The sequence below is a fragment of the Postia placenta genome (genome assembly GCF_002117355.1).
Source record: "Postia placenta MAD-698-R-SB12 unplaced genomic scaffold POSPLAscaffold_15, whole genome shotgun sequence".
NCBI lineage: Eukaryota > Fungi > Basidiomycota > Agaricomycetes > Polyporales > Adustoporiaceae > Rhodonia > Rhodonia placenta.
In genome coordinates, this window is record NW_020169846.1 from 428,816 (window position 1) to 447,387 (window position 18,572).

Consider the following 18,572-nt stretch of genomic DNA (forward strand, 5'->3'; position numbering starts at 1 on the left):
GTGTCCCGTAACAGGAAAGCGACTGCTCGTCGCAAGCGCTCGCAGATTCTCACGGCCATGTCACGCTTGCATAATTCGCCGACCTGGTTAGCCCTTCGCAAGCCGAGAACGTGATCAAATCACGGCTGCATCACGCCTAGTCATCTGTGACGCTTTCAGCGACCTTCAGCCACATATGGGCGCTCAAAAGCAGCGAGAAGTCGCTTGTTTTCCAGCGAGATTTAAGCGGCAATTTTTAACGGTCCTACTCCTAGATCTGCATGAGCATTATTCTTGGCCCGGAAGGGTACCTGCGGATTGTTTGGTAGAATGTGACATTGCAAACACGTATCATCTATGACTGATAGAACAATACAGTGCAAGAACGCACGGCCGGCCGTGTCTATGTGGACAGGTGAGGGTGGATATGACTGCCGTACTAGCGCGACGTTGGTGAGAGGCACTGTAGGAAATTTCCCATTGTATTATGAGCGTTTTATTTCCTTCTTTAATTGATGCAGGGGAGAATATCCAGCTGTAGATTCTATTCGCTGCTGCTTGGTCCATCATCCAAGCAGCGCGATTAATGTTTTGCTGGCGGTCAACGTGTTGTTCTCATATTGCAGATACATCCTCGCAGACAGCATCACAGAAAGAAGGAAATACTGAAGTCAGACGATCTGTCGGTTACAGTATGTGCGGACAGCGCTGCATTCTACAATTCCATCAACTGCATGCGATGCCGGCGTAATTCACACGGTATTTTTGGTGAGTGCAGGCACTTTTTTTGAGCGTCGGCTGCAAATTCTCGGCGTATTGTTTCAGCTCGCTGGCGCATGTCGCGACGAGACGGAGCTGCCGGGGCTGCTGAGCCCCGATCGCCAGTGAGTGTCTCGCGGCGGAGCTCAACGCGGCGGGCGGCAGGTTCTACGGAAAATCTTGACAGCGCCAGAGATTGGAGCAACAGAAACGGACGAATGAGAAGGTGGGCAGAAGAGGGCGTAGCGTACGAGCTGTCAACGGCGCGAGGCTATGCGCGCCTTCACAGTGACGCGGTGGGGCGCCCGCGATACTTACCATATCTGGACGAGTGCGCATCCCAATATGGCAAGTGTCGTAGTTGGTTCGTCTTGGAGCTGTGTTTACATTTCCCAAACATCGGCCGTACAAAAACTGGGCTCTGTCCTTTGCTGGATCTTCAGCACTTGCCCCGCAATCGCTCTCTCGATACTCGCACATACATCCACCCTCTGCATTTTTGCCCACCCAAACTGCTCTCATACACGCGATGCACGCTCTGGTCGACCCGACAAGCATCCTCGGCGTGCTGCTGTTCCTCCGCGGTACCGTCAATAGATACTGGTTCATCAACAATCCTGGGGAACTCTCCGTGCAGACGATGGCTCCTACACGCACAATCCTCGTCGATATGCCCCCCACGCCGACTGTGCTTGATACCGAAGGATCACTTGGACCATCGGTTCATCTCACGTTATTCAGCGTGCTAGCAATGATGTCGCTCGTCAGCGGCGCCATTATAAGCTTCAAGAAAACCCCCTCCTTTTCCTCAATGATCCCTCTCCTCATCACCGTCTTCGTCGTCTTCTCCTCTGTCCTCGGCCTCAACGTCTCCGTCGTCCTCCACATCGTCCTCGAGGCCCGGAACGAAATATCACTCGCGACCGACATCTATACAGAATCGGTGTCGCTTCTCGTTAGCATTCTATCCACCATGGGGCGTGTCGCTACTCTATACGGTCAACAACTACTCCTGAAGGCCTTCTCGAACTCGGAGCTCGCCGCCGCCCACAATGTGTATCAACATATCGTCAACGACGTTGTTAAATTCTCTCTACCTGCGGTCGAACGGGGTCGAGAGGGTATGGAAGAGGTGTACAGGGTGCTTCCGTATGCGCGTGTCGTCGCCCTGTTTACAGTAAGCCTTCGACTATTGCGCTCTGTATGCGGGGTGTACACTTACTCACACTGTATCCAGCTTCTCATGGCTCTCATCTTCTTCATCTACAATACTTGTCCCTGTCTCATTCGTGCGGTCATCAACACCACCACAAGACTCATCCGCGGTCTTCCCCGAACCATCTTCCTCCTCAGCAAGGTCATCGTCAAGAGTGCCTTCTTCCTTTTCGATATCGTAGACAAGTTCTTCATCCGCTCCGTGTTCCTATGCCTGCGGATAGTTCGCGTTGCATTCAAGCTTACGGGAAAGCTCATTCGACTCATCTGGCAATCCATTCGTCATTCTCGTACTCCTCAGGTGACACCGGACTCTGACGACTCCTGCTCACACTGCTTGCATTGCATGTGCCCGCGACCAATCCCCGAGGAAGACTACGTCTGGGATATCGAGTTGCCTGACGACTCCGACCGTGTCTCGTTCAAAGAAATCATGCTGTTCCTTACGCTTTCCCTCTGGATCGCCGGCTTTGCGTCAAACAAGACTCGTCCCATCTCCGTTGCGGTCGTCTACGCACCTTCGACGGTGACTTCTCTCATCTGGAGCATCAAGGGTCTTATCTTCAAAATATTCCTGCATCTGCTGGCGATGACCTACGAGACCATCACATCGCTTCAATTCATCCTCATGGCATCTGCCTACATTGTCGTCAAGTCTCGTGTGCGACTTGCGATCCCAGCTCGCAAGCTCGCAGGATGGCTCTGGCTTGCGATTTACTGTGCCTTCACATATGTCTTTGCTCGTCCGCAGGGTCAGCAAGCGCAACCTCCTGTTCGCAACGTGGAATCTGTCATGAAGACAACGCAACCAGTATTTGTGCCTCCACCGACGTTTCGACGGGGTGGTGAGGAGAGGAAGCGACTGGCAGAGGAGAACAAGAAGAGGAATGCCATGAGGCGGGAACAGCGATCGCGTTCGCGGGAATGAATAGGGTAAGTACTCATTCGATTGTTGTCAACACTCACCTAACCCTGCTTCAGACCGCGCAAGTGGTGCAAGGGGCTTCAATATGGGCAATAGACGGCGGCACGGTGTCAACACTCATAGGCGACGGACATCTATTCGACTAATCGAACATGGTACGTGGCGGTTATGTGTCCGAGTGGCGAGGCGCGACCAAAGGCGCCGTTGATCGCGCCTCGTTAACGGGTAGCACATCATCTCGATAGCTTTCCGCCTCCGACATCGACATCTCCACCAACTGTAAATTCGACGGCCACTGAATTCGCTTCGCACGACGAGCCCTGCATCTTGGGACGGGTGGTAGCACAAGCCGCATCTCGCAGGTAATGCTACTAGGTTCGCGCACACACACTTCGTGCGTTTCCTCTCATTGCGCGCGTGGTAGTCGCTGACTTGCTATGCAGTTGTCGTGTCTCTGCTCGTGTCTTTCGACCTCCGCATCTTCGCCCGCGACCAGCCCGCTCGTTGTCTTTGCGAACGCCACCGGTCATCGTCCAGTTACCTCGTCGATCTATTATCGCTCCTGCTTAACCTCGTTGCTCGTCACACTCATCCGCTCACCGCCCAGTCGCCTGTCCCGTCGCTGCCCGCCCCGCTGACTCCTGCCCTCCTCCGCGCCCTGCGCATCCGGATCCGGATCCTGACTCGTATGATCTATCTCGTATCTTGAATCATATTATCGTCTGCGCCCATATGACCTTCTACTTATATAACGGTTGCCCCCCCCCCCTTTCTCTCGCCTCGAGCCCTGAGGTGAGGACAGAGGCGCCGCTGTCCAAACCTTAGCGCGAGAGGCTCCCTTTTGTTTTGTTCATTTTGACATATTCCCGCATATCTCTATCGACGATTTGTTACTTACATCTAGCCTTGGTCGTCTTCTTGTCTCGTCTTGTGTGTCATCTCGACTTGTGGCCTTGAATATCTAGTAATCTCATCTTCGAGCCGTCCTCATGGCCTCTGAATTGTTTCCTATATTATCAGTTTTCTCTTACCTCGGGTTGGAATGTATCTATACTTCGGAATGCATCGTAGAATTCCCTCTGAATATCCTTGTACCCAAGGGAAGCGTTGGGACTCTTTCAGTGGTTATAATAGTTGGATCTACTTACTGTAAGCTAACAGAATAGTTTTTACATATAGAAGTTACAGGCAACAAATCGCCTGATTAGGCAATTCCCCCCTGAGCCGTCTCTCAGTCCTGAACCTCGGCTGAAACCAATTTGACCCCACGCTTTTTGGATGTGGTGAGTTAAATGCTGCTTGAAAAAGCCATATTGATGATTGATTGACCGTTCCAGCCGCGCACGAGCTTGGGAAAACCAGTGAGAACGTGCAGTGACAGTGGGCGCGTATCTCGTCTTCGACGCCGACAACGACGGCCAACCATGCTACTTGTAGTCTCCCGCCGCTGCAAAGAATGAAACCTGAACTGTAGCCATGTCGGACGAAGCAGCACAAATCGCACGGTATGTAACAGGCAGACTGTCGTGGACTTCTGGCTGACCCAAGACAGTGAGGCCCACGGTCTGCAGCAGACCTTGGCAGAGTTACTTAAGACGAGAGATCCATGGGACAAGGAGGTCGAATTTTCAAGAAAAAAGTAAGTGTACTCCTGTTACTCTACTCTATAGCTCTCCCTCATCTGTGCACAGTCTCAGGCGGCAGTACTTGCGCTTACTCTTCGCGCACCCGTATGCTACCGAATCTCGCGACGTCGACACCCACCTCTGGCGGGCGACGTCATACCCGTTTATCGCACGATACAAGGAAGGCATAACCTCACTCGACCGCACCATCTACGGCCCACCACGCGAACAGCAACCGCGGCAGCAGGGCGGGCAGCAGCGCGTCGTAGAGTACCGCAAGCTGTTGCAGCGTTTCCGCCAGTTCCTTTCTGAAGAGGAAAAGTTTTGGGTTCAGCTCATCACCCGTATCCGCCGCGTGTTCGCGCTGGACGATGCGCAGCGCGCGCTCACGGCGCTCAGCATCGTCCCGGATGACACCTCGGCCACGGCCACGACTGCAGAGGGCCCGACACCCCGGCGCAATCAACACCAGTTCCCCCCAGAATCTAATGGTGTGCTAGCTGCGGCAGTGACGGCGAGCTCGACGCAGCGGCAAAACAAGATGACGGCGCTTGGGAAGGCGCTGGTGCGACTGGGCGATATCGAGCGCTACAAGGAACAGTACAACGAGGCAGGTGGGCGGCCCCGCGCAGGCCATGAGGACGGGCCCCCAGCCGTCCCGCAAAACCGGGGCCGGAGTAGGAGAGGCGGGTCTGCTGGGGCTGGAGCGGCACCCGCGGTGGTCATGCCTCGGATGCGCAACTATGAGAAGGCGGAGCAGTGCTACCGACAGGCACGCTTGTTGATGCCGCATGATGGTAACTCGTCCCACGGGCTCGCCATCCTCGCGTTGTACAAGAAGGACAAGTTTGATGCGCTGGTGCAGTACTATCGTGCTCTGTGCGTGCGCGCTCCATACGAGGCGGCAGCGGAGAACATGCAAATGACTCTGAACAAAGCGCTGGAAACGTGGAAGGGCAGGCAGAAGGAGAGGGTGCATGAAGAGGTCAAAGCGAGCGCGAGCGCGGAGCCTCCCCGTGTACGGGTGGCTGCCTTCGAAGAAAAGTTGGTGGCCCTGCATGCTCTCTTCCAGACGCAGTGCCGGCGAGATGAGTAGGTGTCCTGACACGTAAAATGTTCTCGCGACTTACTGGTCTTCAGTCCAGCGTCGTCCTTGCATGTTGTCTCACAGCAAGTGACGGATGACTTCAAGGGCCTAGTTTCCGACCGTGTCCTTCCCGCTGAGATGATCTCAAAGGTAATCATCATGGCGCAAGGTGCACTTTGGCGATACCGGTCTACCCGGCAGTCCTCCAGCTCGTCCCACCGCAGGTCCTCCGCGACGTCTATCACCTCTACAGAATCCCACATTGCTACCCATCTCCTTGCGACGCACCGCGCGCTGCTCGAAGTCGGCGTAGCGCAGCTTGCTGAAGCGCCAGAAGATCCCAGTAACCAAGATCTTGCTCAGAAAATCACTGCAGAGTTACGGCGCACTCTCCCTGCGTTGCGGCTGGCAAGCAAATGGGTGCGCGCAAACCTCAAATATTTGTTGCAGTCCTTAGGGACAGCCCCTGGCGAACATGCCAATGGGCACACCAACACGAGAAGCAGGGACAGAAGGGACAGAGGCAGGCGATCGACAGGGCCCGGCGCTCCAGACGTGGGCGTACGAGAATTCTGGAACGCATTCATGCAGTTTTCTAGTGCGCTCTCGCGTACCTTCCCACTTGTCAGGCTGCCGCCGATGGCTGTACCTTTCGAGGAAGATGTCGAGCTCGGCGGATTCCAGCCCCTGAAGACATTTGTATCGAGTGGCGGGCGATCTGGAAATGGAAGCAAGGCCCCAAGCGTCAATAGCGAAGTTCTCCCTGAACAAGTACATCCCAACGAGGAGCAGTTGATGAGGATAAGGGATCTGCTCATGGATGCTCAGGCATTAGCGGCAGCAGAGGTGAGTAGTCCCTGACGTTGTCGGAGTAGAGATGTCGACGTGTTACCAGGAAACACCTTTCGTACTGGACGATGGACGATTCGAGCCGGCAGCTGGGCAACCTGAATCAAAACCTGTCGTGCAGCACGTCATTGATACGACACTATCACAGCCAGCCAGGACGAATGGCGAAGCCCTCGGGGCGCTAACGTTACAGCGCGATTCAGTGCAGGAACCTCCGGTCGCCGAGAGCGACGATGATAGCATGGCGGAAACTTCGCGTACAGATGATGATCCCGTTGGGGATGCGTTTCGCGAAGCGCTCAATGGGTCTGATGGTGAGGACGAAGATGACCAGGACGAAATCGTCTGGAATCTTGGGTGCGTCTTAGCTTCGCCTCACAGAGCACCAACCTATAATACCCGTACAGTGCTTCTTCCCGTGAAGTCTTGCAACCTATTCTTCCTCAGGTTTCGCCAGGACGCCCTCAATCATCCAGTCCTCTGGTCCCCGCATTCAGTCCGCTCAGTCTATCCCAGAATCTGCCAGTCAGTCGATCCGGACTTGATAGGACCCCAACCATCCCTACGAAGGCTCTGGTAACGACAGCGGAAGATTTACTGAAGGGTCTGCAGCGCGTTGGCGGACACACACGGATGCCATCCGCTCCTCAATCGCAATTGCTCTTCGGTTCTGGAGCGTCCGGCACCTCACCGTCGATCTGGTCGACAGCTCTGGACGGCAATGCCTTGAAGTTTCAGGGAGCGGCCGCGGGGACAACGGTGTCTCAACTCTATCCATTGCAACAGCCAAACACACTTTCGCAATCGCCTTTCACATCGCCTCGATCGCAAAGCAATGGGCCCGACGTAGCATTACCTGTGATACCGGCTCAGCAGCCGGCCACTTTTCCCAGCCCCGCGCACCAAAGAGTACCTTCCTTGTCCCAGGGGCTACCGAGCCTGAACTCGAGCCAGCCATTTGGCTTCTCTGGCTCATACAGCTCGCAAACGTATCCATCAGGGGCCGCATATAGCACGGGTGTTCCTTCTGCCTATGCTGATCCTGTGTATCCACCTGCTTCTGTGGCAGGCTTCCGTCAGCAATATCCGCCTGGCTATCCCATGCGACCTATTAATCATACACGTATCCCGAGCGTTGGCCAGGTGACAAGTGCCATGCACCCTTCAGTAGCACCATTCCCTTCAATGTCTCAAGTCTGGCCCAATCCTGGATGACTGTGATTGCCCTCAGCCAAGCTCTGATACTCATTCTCAGCATACACATCGCTACGGAGTGGGCGGCAGGAGAGATAGTACGAAATCAGACGCACCGTCTATTTATGGACCCACTCTCTTAACTCGCCCGCTCGAAGGCGGGATCTCCATCATGTCTGGCCCAACCTCCTTCGTTGAGGTATAGAGTGTCTTGGCATCCTTGCCCGTCCGCCCGTATGCGAAGATGCCCTACTTATACGTCTAGGACGCGGTATCACTACTGGCAGACGACTGGTAGTCTATCTCCGTGACATGCCCGGCTTTTTCTCCCCTTCGATCTCCCGTCCTGCAGTGACTCGCACGGATTCTATCTTGCCCTCTCGTATTGCTATCAATGGTTTTTGTTACGTCGTTTCTTTAAGGCCCTTACTTGTATCAAGTATCGTGAGGCCGCTATTCATGCCACTAGCTGCTCGTGTGCGTAGTAGCAATGTGTATTAAAATGTAGCAATGTGTTGGCGTGTTTTACTATTCTGCGCTTCCTCAGTCTGGCCACAAGTATATGCTGAGATAGATCTGACGAGTTGCGCAGGATAGCCTTTGCGCGATATTGTCGAAAGCAGGAGGAAAGCAAAACGAGATGAGACAACATAGCATAAGCAGCCGGTGTATGCTCATAATCAATCGTCGTCATCCTCGTCATTTCCTCCATGTCGGAAGAGAGCAACGAGTTCATCGGCGCCGAGTCGCATATTCTTCATTCTGTCACCCGAAAGCGCTGCCTTGGCTAGCTCTCGCTTCTTGTCCTGAAGCTGTCGTAGCGGTAAGCATAGAGATTTGAAAAAAGCGTGAGGCCATCAAACCTCTAGTATCTTGTCCTCGACTGTATTCGGTACAAACAGCTTGTGGATTCGAACATTACGAGTTTGACCGAATCGGTGAGCTCGGTCAAATGCTTGATCCTGCAAGCAACATTTGATGAGTATCACCAACACTACTGTAACGCAGGCTTGGTTACCTCAAGTGCTGGATTCCACCACAAGTCTACCAGGATCACGTTGTTGCAACATGTGAGATTCAACCCTGCATGATGGTGTCCATCAGTCTGTAATCTTACATGTCACGAGAAAACCGACCAGTAGATCCCGCTTTAAACGAAATGAGGATTACACGGGTCTTGCGACTTTCTCGGATCTTCTCGAGGGCCTGGTCTCTCTGCAGCTTGTTCATACTGCCATCGTCTATAGCAGAGCGTTAGGAGCTAGGGTGCGCAATACATCAAGCCGATGTGTACTGCACTCACATCGAACGAATTTGATCCCTTCTGCCAGGAGGAAAGGCTCGAGCAGGTCGAGCATAGACGTAAATTGGGAGAATATAATAGTCTTCTCCTGCCCTCCGGACTGCTTGTCGATGTCATGAAGTAGCTCCAAAATCTTACGCGTCTTGCTGGAATCAGGAGGAAGATCCGAATCGGTCGACCGTCTTCGTGCCTTCGTCATAAGACTGGCACAAGCATTGCAGTTTCCATCCCCATTGATATCACCGACGGGAAACCTAGCCACAACGAGAGTCATGATTAGTGCCGAAAACTCAAAAGAGCAAGGATAGCACACCTCATCTGGCACAATTGGCAAGACGTTGTCCCAGAAATGCCCATGCCGGCGAGAGCGTCTGCAAGCGCATCTGCGTCTTCGTCTCCATCCTCTCGACTTTGTGTAGCCTTGGGCTCAACCGCGTCCTTGTCCTTCCTGTAGTCCTCGGACACAAGGGTTGGGTGATTGCAGGCTATGGCCAAGACCATTGAGACAGTAAATCACGTGCAATCACAAACTTCACTAACCCTGACGCAGCCGTAGAAGCAACACGAGCATCGAGGTATAGTTCTTGGCAACACCACCTTGTTTCTCCAACTTGTCCAAGCTGTCCTGGACTCGGGTGTTGACAGTCTCGTAGAAGGCACGCTCCTGCGCATCGAAGTGGCATTCCACCATCCCCACGCTCCGATCGGGCAGCTGCAGAATAGGTTTGCCATTGACCACTGTTTCTTTGGTTCGCCGAAGCATGACGGCGCCCAGGACCACCTGCACATCAAGGCATCATCAGATCAATCGAGTTGTGAGAATAGGTCTGCTGACCTGAAGACGTTTCATTGCCCTCGTTGTTTTGTTGCTCTTCACGGGCAAGGCGATCTGCGCATTAAAGGTGGGCCAATCGTTAAGTGGCCGGATGCGGAGAAATTTGAATAAAGAGAATAGCTCTTCGACGTTGTTTTGCCTGCATGCAATAGTCCCCGTCAAGGCACCTGATACATAATATCTTCTCTAAAGTACTCACATCGGGGTACCGGTCAAGCACCAGCGGTACTTGCTTTCAAGAGCACAGCATGCTAGAGCAGCCTTTGTCGTTCTGTTCTTGATGTTATGCGCCTCGTCTGTGGAGAGTATCCCCTTCAACAGGGTGATTTCTGGGCTTCACGATATTCGAAGACTTGCCTAGCACTATGCGATACCATTTAACACGAAACAATGCGTCTTTTGGCTTCTTCCCAGACGCCTTGCGCGTCGTAGTCTTGAGCACTTTGCCGACGCTGTCATCGTCGGAATCATCTGAGACTTGGGACTGAGACTGCTTCGACTTCTTTTTGGGCTTGCTCTCGTCTGTTGCCGGGCTATACGTGCCATATTCGGACGCGATGGTTGAGTACGACGTGATCACGACATGAGCGCGCTCGAGATCCGATGGGTCTACATGCAGAGATGTCTGAGCAGCGGGTTTGATTTCAGTTTCGTGCGCAACGTACTGCTAGTACGGGTTTGACCGTGATGTTCAATGACTGTGAGACCGATCGCCATCTTCATGATCTCACTCGCCCACTGCGACACGACGGCAACGGGACACACAACGCTTGCCTCCAGTCAGCCAGGTTCCTCCAATCAAACGATTCTGTTCTCACAGAGTAGAGGGAGACCATCCGTCTTTCTTGTCCCTCTTGGTCGCACGGCCATCCACGATCCTTGTAATGGTCTGGATGGTCTTTCCGAGCCTTTGTGCGTGTCAAAAACGTGTGTCCTATTGGGCATACCATAGACTTACCCCATGTCGTCCGCCAGGAGACCACCCGTCTTCTTCCCTGTCTCTCGCTCGGCCATCCACTTCCTGCCCACGATCTGGTGTGGCAGGAGCTTGATTCCAGGACGGAAGCCTTCAACAATAGCATCTTCGAGCGACACATCAACTTCATCGTGGCCGTAAGCCCCCGTGACGAGATCTTGCAGCGCCTTTTCAGCATCAGCGGGCGTAAGCATGGGGTCGTACATATTGTCAGCAGCAGGGAGATCAAAGGTCTCATAATCGCGGTCTGAAGTGCGCAGAGGCTCCAGGTCCTTGTTGGAAGGTATATGCACCGGCCGAGCTGCTTTCAGAAGAGCAGGGGGCGGTGCATTCGATGATTGGGGACGTAGCGGCTGCGAGCTGGATAACAATTGGTTCATAGTGCAATCGAGATCATCTGGGATGAAACGCACACAATCTGCACTTCGTCATCCTCTGAATCTGATAGTACAATGATCGGATTCTGGTTCCGTGGCTTCATCTTCACTGGCATGTCGGAGTCGGAGGCGTCAGAGTTTATGGACTATTAGGCGAGTGCTAATCAATACACCGTATATACGAATTGCTGTATCACTGACCACAACAGATATAGGGTTCTGAGCTTGAGACGTCGTTCCGGGTGCCTCTCGCACGCGCGAAACGTCCGGGTACATGCTCGTGCCAGCATTCTCCATGAGCTTCCTTCGCCTGCAGGACAATATAGGTCATGTTTAGCTGTCTTCTCTTTCAGCCAGAACATAACCAGAAATTGACTAATCATGCAAGGTCGAGGAAGTAAATCTTGTTGGGCCACTCAACATCAGGACATCCACACTTCGTGCATGACCCTCGTTCTCATCGTGCGCAAGCATCATCCTTGATTAGCAGCATCCAAAACTCATACATATCAGAGAGGGCGACCGCACGCATCCATCAGACATAATGTCGACCGATAGCATGAAGACACGCCTAAGGCGATTCTTCTGTCCGCCACCGACGCGGCATGAAACCAGGCGCGTGTTGACGATACAAACGTCGTTGGAACTTACATGGCCTCCATGTCGTCTACGTTCTATCCAGGTAAATAGGCTTGGTTTCAACAATTCACAAAGCAGAGTGGCCAGAGTGGTAGGTACAAGTTCAAGATGAATCTATCCGGCGTTCCGCTATATTGGACGCGTCGAACGGGCACGTGACGGCGCGTTGGGATTCCCGTCCTCGTGACTTTGACATCATGTTGTGCTTAATATGAGTGATGTGCATACTTGTATACCTTCGATAGCTCAGTTGGAAGAGCGCGAGACTGTAATTGGATGCGTCATCTTGAGGTCGCTGGTTCGATCCCGGCTCGAAGGATGTATTTTTTCCCTGGAACCGTCACGTGCAGGGACACTCACGGCTACATCATGTGCCCTCTGACGCCACATATCACGTGCAGACCATCTTCAAATCCAAACTCCGATTGAGGTCAGGTGCCAGGGGTGAGGAGTCAGAATGCACGTGATACTTATGACGTAGGTGATGCGATCTGTGATACGATCTTCCTAGATATCCGGAGCCGGCCCAAGTTGAAGGAATTCTCTACTCTGCTCTCAGGAGACTACGATCTTCCCGCACCTAGCATGAGTGCCGCCCTCATATGAAGTCCCCAAGACCTTCCAGAGACGGCGTATAGAGGTTTGGGGATAAGCTTGATACTAAGCTAGTGATAGGACTGAGCAGGTTTGATGTGGTATACAGAGGAGCCAGTACACCCGTGGCAAAGGATACAGCATCTCATGGAAAACTATCGCCATCCAGATTACGCATTACGCATGCCGACGCCCGAGGCGTCCGCGTCCACAGAGTCCCCCGCACCCGTATTCGCACCAGTGGCGGGGCCGTGGCTCGCGTCGAAGGTTGCGCTGCGAGCGTGCTCCGCTGCCTGCTCGTGGATTTGGGCGAGCTTAGACTCACGCGTCGCCTAAGGAGCATGTCAACCCTCGCGAAAACGGCGAGAGAATGATACCCACGTCATTGGCGGCCTTGCGCTGCTGGAGCTCCTCGAACTCGTTGCGGCGCTTCTGGAGATCCTGCTCGAGGACCGACTCATGCTGGCGCTGGAGCTAGGGAACAGCGAAAGGTCGATGCAGGCGAACACGAGAGAGTAAGCCAGCGTACCTCGACAGTCTTCGAAGCGTTGTGCTGGTTGGCGATGGCGGTCTCATGCTGGTGCTCGGCCTTATTGACTGCTTGGGCGGTCTTGTGCTCCTTCTTGACCGCCTTGTCGAGCGCATGCTGCGCCTTGTCTGCCGACTGCATTCCCGGTCGGTGGCGTAGGCTCTGGAATCAATGATATGACAGCGCACCTTGATGCTCTTATCGTGCATCTTGTCGGCTTTCTTCAAGTCCCTCAGCGCGTGATCGACGTTCTTCTGGTCGGCCTTGGTCTCGCTCGCGATCATCTTCTCGACCTGGCGCGTTTCGGGATTGTCGGACATGGTGCCTTTCTTGGATTTAGAGCTGAATATACCCATGATGACTATCAGCGAGTGTAGATGTGTAGTAAAGACGGCGTGAGCTCAGCTCAGAGTGAGAGGTCGTGAAGGTCGTTAGGGAAGAGGGAGAAAGGCAGAGTTGGGGCAATATTGGTGGCGGCTGACATGGGGAGGCCTTTATGGTGCGCAAGGGTCCTTCCCCTGTGCAGCGTCATCGGAGGCTAACGGTTAAGTTGGAGACTGGAGTCCAAAGACAGGAGGAGCCTTTGCCAGCCCCCTCGCGTCGTGCCTGGTCCGTGACGTCACGCGTAAGTCTCGTGATCACCACCTAACCCGTCCAATCAAACGTCTTACGCTACATGATACTTGCCAACTTCCTCCCTACTACCGTCAGGATGTTGCACGTACGCAGATGCCCTTATACGAAGTTCTACAGACACTATCATTCTGCTCTGGTATACTTAACTGATCATGTGCGCGAGGAGAGGCAAACTTGCCGTGTCCCAATGATATCTTTCCTATCCACAGTGAGCGACAATGCCTGTACCACAGTCTGTGAGACAACTTTTGAGTAAGCAGCCCCTTACGCTCCTGTTCTGGCGGTGTGCGCCACGCGCAGTGCAGATGCGTCACCGCCTGCACGGTAATGTGTTCAACAAACAACTTCCATTTACTACGCCCCATGCGTGTCGTGCTCACGTCAATCGTCAGGTACAGCTCGCATATATATGTCGCTTTCTTCTGTCGCTCATCATTTTGATACACTGTCGCAGCTCGCAGATCACGGTGGTATCATCCCTTGTGGCTGTGCTCATCGCCCCCCAATCTTGCCGTACACTCGCTGCGTCTTGTGACCGACATGCCCGTTGGCTTGCGTTTCACAGTTTCCATGATCGACCTCTAGTGCACGATGACTGCGCATAAGTAAGACGATAGTCTTATACTGGTTTGTCGAGCCTCGCGATTGCAATGCCCGTCATTATGGACTCTCCTGCTGCAATCGAAAATGAGGTAGCAACGACGATACAAGCCTCGTAAAATTGCATTCTCTACTTCTCAAGCTCGTGCTGACAGATTCCTCTGCAGCATGATACTCGAATGCTGTCTTTTGGCAGCCACCGGTTCGTGGCTACGTCATCATCTGACATGTATGATCACTGACATTTGTTCTGCAGCTGTGGTCGTTTATGACCAGGTGCTCATAATACCCGACATGTTCCATGTGCTCAAGAGACGCGGGTTCTCCGGGGTCTCGTGGATACTCTCACTCAATCAAATTACACTACTTGTGAAAACCATTTGCAGTATTCCTGTCAATGATGCCATTCTGCGTGCTATTGTGGGTACCAATGCAATACTTTGAAGTGATTTTGTGAATTCTGACTTTGTTCAGGGGTATGTTGACGGTAGCTCTCTGATGATGAGATGTTGTGACAATCGGCAGTAATTGCGATCAGGCTATGGGATTATCATTCTTGGTGATCGGGGTTACATTGACTACTGGTAAGTGTCCACCACTATATGAGCAGGCTCAGGCTCACAGGTATACAGCGTTCAATTCACTACGACTGTTTGCAATCAGCCTGCACAATAAGTCGCTCACGGCAGCAACCTTTCTACTAGGGATTGTTCCGGCAATTACAAACATTGTATGTTGCCGGATTTGAGCTTTTAAGCAGAGTGAACTCATGTTTTTCAGTATCTGTATTTCATGTCGTCCGAAACATCATCGACTTTCCATGACACAGTGATCTGTTCATTGCATACACGTTTGTCAGAAGATACATTGATTAAGTATGTAAGATATGAATTGCTTATGGTGAGTTATGCCTATACTGAATTTCCTACAGATGTAAGATAATGATATCTAGACATAGTACATCACTGACATAGGAGCAGTAGAGATCATTACAAGAGTATCAGCTGTACTGTCTGACATTCTAGCTATAGGAGGTACCTGGTATTACAACATCTCTGTCTACAAGATGGCATACAATGCAAATATCAAGCATTCATTGGCTTATATCATTCTGAGAGATGGTATGTCTTATTACACTTTGGAAGCACGATCAATCTCAGTATATATGCTCAGGCAGTTTCTTTTTTGTGTATGATTTTTCCCCTTGGCTTCTCACTGTGATTGCTGACAAAAATGTAGAGTAATGCTGCTCATACACACCTTAACGCTTATAGCCAACATATCGGCATACACAAATCCAAATGAAGTCACACAGGTCAGATAATTTTGGGTTGGTCTATGCTCATGCCACTGACTGCAGATATCACAGACCATATCATTGGCCATTGAGCCATTCGTACTAGTGTTCGTGCTCCACATACCAAATGACATTCCTAGTTCTTATTGCATCGCAGGCTTCCAATGCTTCTCACCACACATTTCATGCTTAACCTGCAGCATGCTTCGGCTGCAACTAGCGATGATACGGCCATTCAAGATATTTCATTTGATCAATCAATCAGGCGGACAATCAGTCTCCGGTTTGCATCTAGGATCTCAGATGCTATGGGTGGACCATTGGAGTATATGTCGGTTTCTGGGGAAACTTTGGAAGATGAATATGATGACTTGTCTGATGCAGGGGAAGAAGATCAACCGTTATCTACGGGTTATGTCGCTGTTGCAAAGGATGACACCGATGAGACGGAGGAGGGGCTTCTCGAATCAAACATATAGAAGAACAGTAGCCACTACCAATTCAATATTGCACTACAGCCGAAGTCATTGTGCCGAATCCAAAAGAATCATACGTTCAGCAACAATGCTAGATCTTGAATGAATGTATCTAAGCACAAGTATTATACCACCATGTTCTCCTGCTTCCCATTGGGAAATTGCCCAGAGCGGAGTTCACAGCTTCGGCTTTTTCATTCCGCTGATCCAATCAGCCAATGCGGAGTTCACATCATCCGCAAGTACGAGATGAACCCAATGCCCGCAATCATACTCTCGCACCGTGAGATTAGTGCAGAGTTTCTGCATTTGCGGGAGGTATAGCCGGGGTACGGCCACGGCGTCATGTTTGGCCTCACCGAAGAAGACCGGCTGTTCGATCAGCATCTGCGGCTCCGCGATGTCTAGAAGTAAGAACATGTCATCATTTGTGGGTAGCGAAGCGCAGCTGCTAACGCTGGGGGAGCGTGGACGCACTCTTGCTATCCTCGGCGGCGATGCCTAAAAGCATGATCCTGTACCAGTTGAGCGCACCGCCGAGTCCCTGATCTATATTCTGCTTGAAAATTTCCTTGTCCTGCTGCCCCGCGTGAGCAAATTTGGGCAACGAGAGCAGGCCACGGCGTGACCTTGTCGTTCAGATACGAGCCGACCGCGCACTTCTTGTCCGCGGTCAGCCAAGTCTTCAACGCGCCAGAAGGGCAGAAGTCTGTTTTCCAGATTTGTGGGTCGGCTGCGTGGACGATGGAAAGGAACGACTCGGACTACGGTTTACGGCACAAGATCAGACTCCACACATACAGAAACGTTGCAATGCGGCTCACATGGTCCTTAATGACGCGGTCTGTGCCATCCTCGCTGAAGAATCTGACGTGACGTATCAATACAGCACGGCCGCAAAGGGAAGAATACCTACCGCCAATATCCAAATGTCTCGTAGCCAAGGGCCTGCTTTGTTAATGCGAGCCCCTTCTCGTAGTCGAAGTCCGCGGCGGATGGCGAGTAGCCAACGGCTAGGAACGCAAACGCGAGGAAGCGCTCCTTGTGAAAGACGGCCAGGCGAGACGTTAGAATAGAACCCCTGTGATGATACGTATGAGCGGCTGAGACGCGATTGATTGCCTCTCGTGGAGAAAACAGGCGTCGACATGGGTATCTCCGCAAAACTCATCAAGCAATACACAAATTTGAGAAAGGAGCCTTTGAAAATCCTGAAAGACGGCAGATTCCTTCCTGTGTCACAAGCCTGTCATCAGAAGCCTGCTGTTACGCACAAGCAAGGACAGTAGTCCTCACATGAGACCGAAGTCGTCATGTGCAAAACTAGCTTAAGGCTTTCTTCATCACCTGCGCCGCTCAAATACCGCAGTCGAAAAACTCATAGACAGCGCCGTTTGGATCTGCACGACCTCTACAGCACATATAGGTCTCCCGGTGCCTTAGAGAACACGAAATGAAGAAAGGAGCTCGATATATTGTCATCAAGGAGAACATCGATCTAGCTTGCGACACCCAAGCGGTATTCCCCCGTGCGCACGAGTCAAGCCACCGTAGAGGTACTAAGGTGCAGCACGAGTCCCAAGCGAACATCAACATGACATCAAATCGCCTTGAGCCAACTTGTCACCAAGACATGATACGTCCCGCTCCGAGAGACCTTGGTAGTGACATTATTGAAGGGTGCGCAAAATCAATGAATCACACCTCGAAACCCTACACTATCACGATGACTTCCTGAGACAGCCACACGAGGTAGAGGGCACATCTGTATGTGCGCAGTTTGACGTACCAGTCGTGCCCGATCGCGATCACGTCGCGAGCACCCTCCAAGTCCAGGATCTCGACAATGTCCGCGCACATGGCGCTATACCTGTACAACGCAGAATCGGCCGGCTTGTCTGTGCTGCCATAGCCTAGTAAATCCGGCACGATGATGGGGTAGCCCGCATTCTTGAAGAAGGCAACCTGGAGACGCCAGTCATGGGAGGTTGAGGGGAAACCGTGCACGAAAAGCAGTGTCGGTTTGAACGCATCGCCGGGTGCGGCGAAGTAGTTGTACTTCAAGCCACGAGTGGTAGTGCGCTGCTTGTAGAGGGAGGGATCCATCGCTGTCTAGGGTGCTCGCATTCAGCGGGATGTGTATATGATCAATTGTATACAAAAGATCGGGAAACTCGCAGCTTGACCGGTTGACCGAGGGTGACGATTGCAACAGCTGACCTCTTATCGCTATACATATTACTTCTGAGAAATCACGTTCAATCCATCGGACACTCAAATCTTGTTTGCTATATGTGTTGTCCGAGAACGAGGGAATCCACCCTCCCCAAGCGACGTTGAGAGCCGTGGTAAGAGCAGAGAGAGCACCTCAGAGAGGTGGCAAGGCCGACGAGATTGTCCCGCCAACAGCCGGCATAGCTCGGCCATCAGTCGGCAAGTGATTACACGCTTGAAATGGAAATGCTGTATTGTGACTGTCGGGAGGGCGCGTCTTGTAGCAGACGCAGGTCGGCCATCCTCCAACTACTCAGAAAGGGCACTCTAATTGTAGGCTGCTGAGTGGGACTAGGGTTATCATGACAAGGTACAGTATACAATACTGTAGCATCATAGTGAAGTGACGATCGCGTAAGCTTCCAGCGCTCCCGTGTCTCTGAGTCGCTCGGCCGGGACTTTC

At 52.4% G+C, this 18,572-nt stretch overlaps 5 protein-coding genes and 1 non-coding gene across 6 annotated transcripts; 3 read left to right on the forward strand and 3 right to left on the reverse strand.

Annotated features, from left to right (window-relative positions):
- Positions 1–1,267: 1,267 nt before the first annotated feature.
- Positions 1,268–7,838, forward strand: POSPLADRAFT_1049453 (hypothetical protein; the record flags this gene model as incomplete). The annotated part of the gene is made up of 12 exons (XM_024479748.1): positions 1,268–1,915; positions 1,976–2,867; positions 2,935–3,033; positions 3,979–4,027; positions 4,216–4,239; positions 4,395–4,517; positions 4,570–5,595; positions 5,644–6,010; positions 6,041–6,436; positions 6,486–6,796; positions 6,988–7,582; positions 7,695–7,838. The coding sequence occupies 12 exons, from the start codon at positions 1,268–1,270 to the stop codon at positions 7,836–7,838; spliced, it is 4,674 nt and encodes a 1,557-aa protein (XP_024335003.1).
- Positions 7,839–8,110: 272 nt separating this feature from the next.
- Positions 8,111–11,856, reverse strand: POSPLADRAFT_1067539 (hypothetical protein). The gene is made up of 16 exons (XM_024482197.1): positions 11,776–11,856; positions 11,326–11,434; positions 11,161–11,270; positions 10,730–11,107; positions 10,590–10,679; positions 10,437–10,540; positions 10,129–10,380; positions 9,971–10,067; positions 9,772–9,910; positions 9,477–9,717; positions 9,250–9,421; positions 8,937–9,190; positions 8,770–8,874; positions 8,652–8,716; positions 8,497–8,595; positions 8,111–8,445 (listed from the first exon to the last, which is right to left on the reverse strand). Exons 1-16 carry the CDS (start codon positions 11,784–11,786, stop codon positions 8,314–8,316), a joined length of 2,358 nt encoding a protein of 785 aa, XP_024335004.1. The 5' UTR covers positions 11,787–11,856; the 3' UTR covers positions 8,111–8,313.
- A 142-nt stretch (positions 11,857–11,998) lies between these two features.
- On the forward strand, positions 11,999–12,082 carry POSPLADRAFT_t137. Its single transcript has one exon. It is a non-coding gene; the product is annotated as a tRNA-Tyr (tRNA).
- A 596-nt stretch (positions 12,083–12,678) lies between these two features.
- On the reverse strand, positions 12,679–13,242 carry POSPLADRAFT_1154270 (hypothetical protein; the record flags this gene model as incomplete). The annotated part of the gene is made up of 3 exons (XM_024486834.1): positions 12,679–12,831; positions 12,887–13,021; positions 13,075–13,242. The coding sequence occupies 3 exons, from the start codon at positions 13,240–13,242 to the stop codon at positions 12,679–12,681; spliced, it is 456 nt and encodes a 151-aa protein (XP_024335005.1).
- A 930-nt stretch (positions 13,243–14,172) lies between these two features.
- Positions 14,173–15,898, forward strand: POSPLADRAFT_1036326 (hypothetical protein; the record flags this gene model as incomplete). The annotated part of the gene is made up of 11 exons (XM_024477145.1): positions 14,173–14,237; positions 14,290–14,324; positions 14,379–14,542; positions 14,597–14,598; positions 14,648–14,706; positions 14,755–14,852; positions 14,903–15,022; positions 15,081–15,243; positions 15,397–15,437; positions 15,483–15,526; positions 15,577–15,898. 11 exons carry the CDS (start codon positions 14,173–14,175, stop codon positions 15,896–15,898), a joined length of 1,113 nt encoding a protein of 370 aa, XP_024335006.1.
- A 72-nt stretch (positions 15,899–15,970) lies between these two features.
- POSPLADRAFT_1173626 (hypothetical protein) lies at positions 15,971–18,001 on the reverse strand (the record flags this gene model as incomplete). Its single annotated transcript, XM_024488243.1, has 6 exons — positions 15,971–16,299; positions 16,373–16,472; positions 16,525–16,659; positions 16,720–16,762; positions 16,812–16,976; positions 17,685–18,001. 6 exons carry the CDS (start codon positions 17,999–18,001, stop codon positions 16,073–16,075), a joined length of 987 nt encoding a protein of 328 aa, XP_024335007.1. The 3' UTR covers positions 15,971–16,072.
- Between the last annotated feature and the right edge of the window lie 571 nt (positions 18,002–18,572).

What these genes read in the sequence shown, in the direction of transcription:
- POSPLADRAFT_1067539 (XM_024482197.1), bottom strand. An exon ending in AGAACCCTATATCTGTTGTG is followed by an intron (nt 11,271 to 11,325) that starts GTCAGTGATACA and finishes CTCGCCTAATAG; the next exon opens with TCCATAAACTCTGACGCCTC. An exon ending in ATGGTATCGCATAGTGCTAG is followed by an intron (nt 10,068 to 10,128) that starts GCAAGTCTTCGA and finishes TACTCTCCACAG; the next exon opens with ACGAGGCGCATAACATCAAG.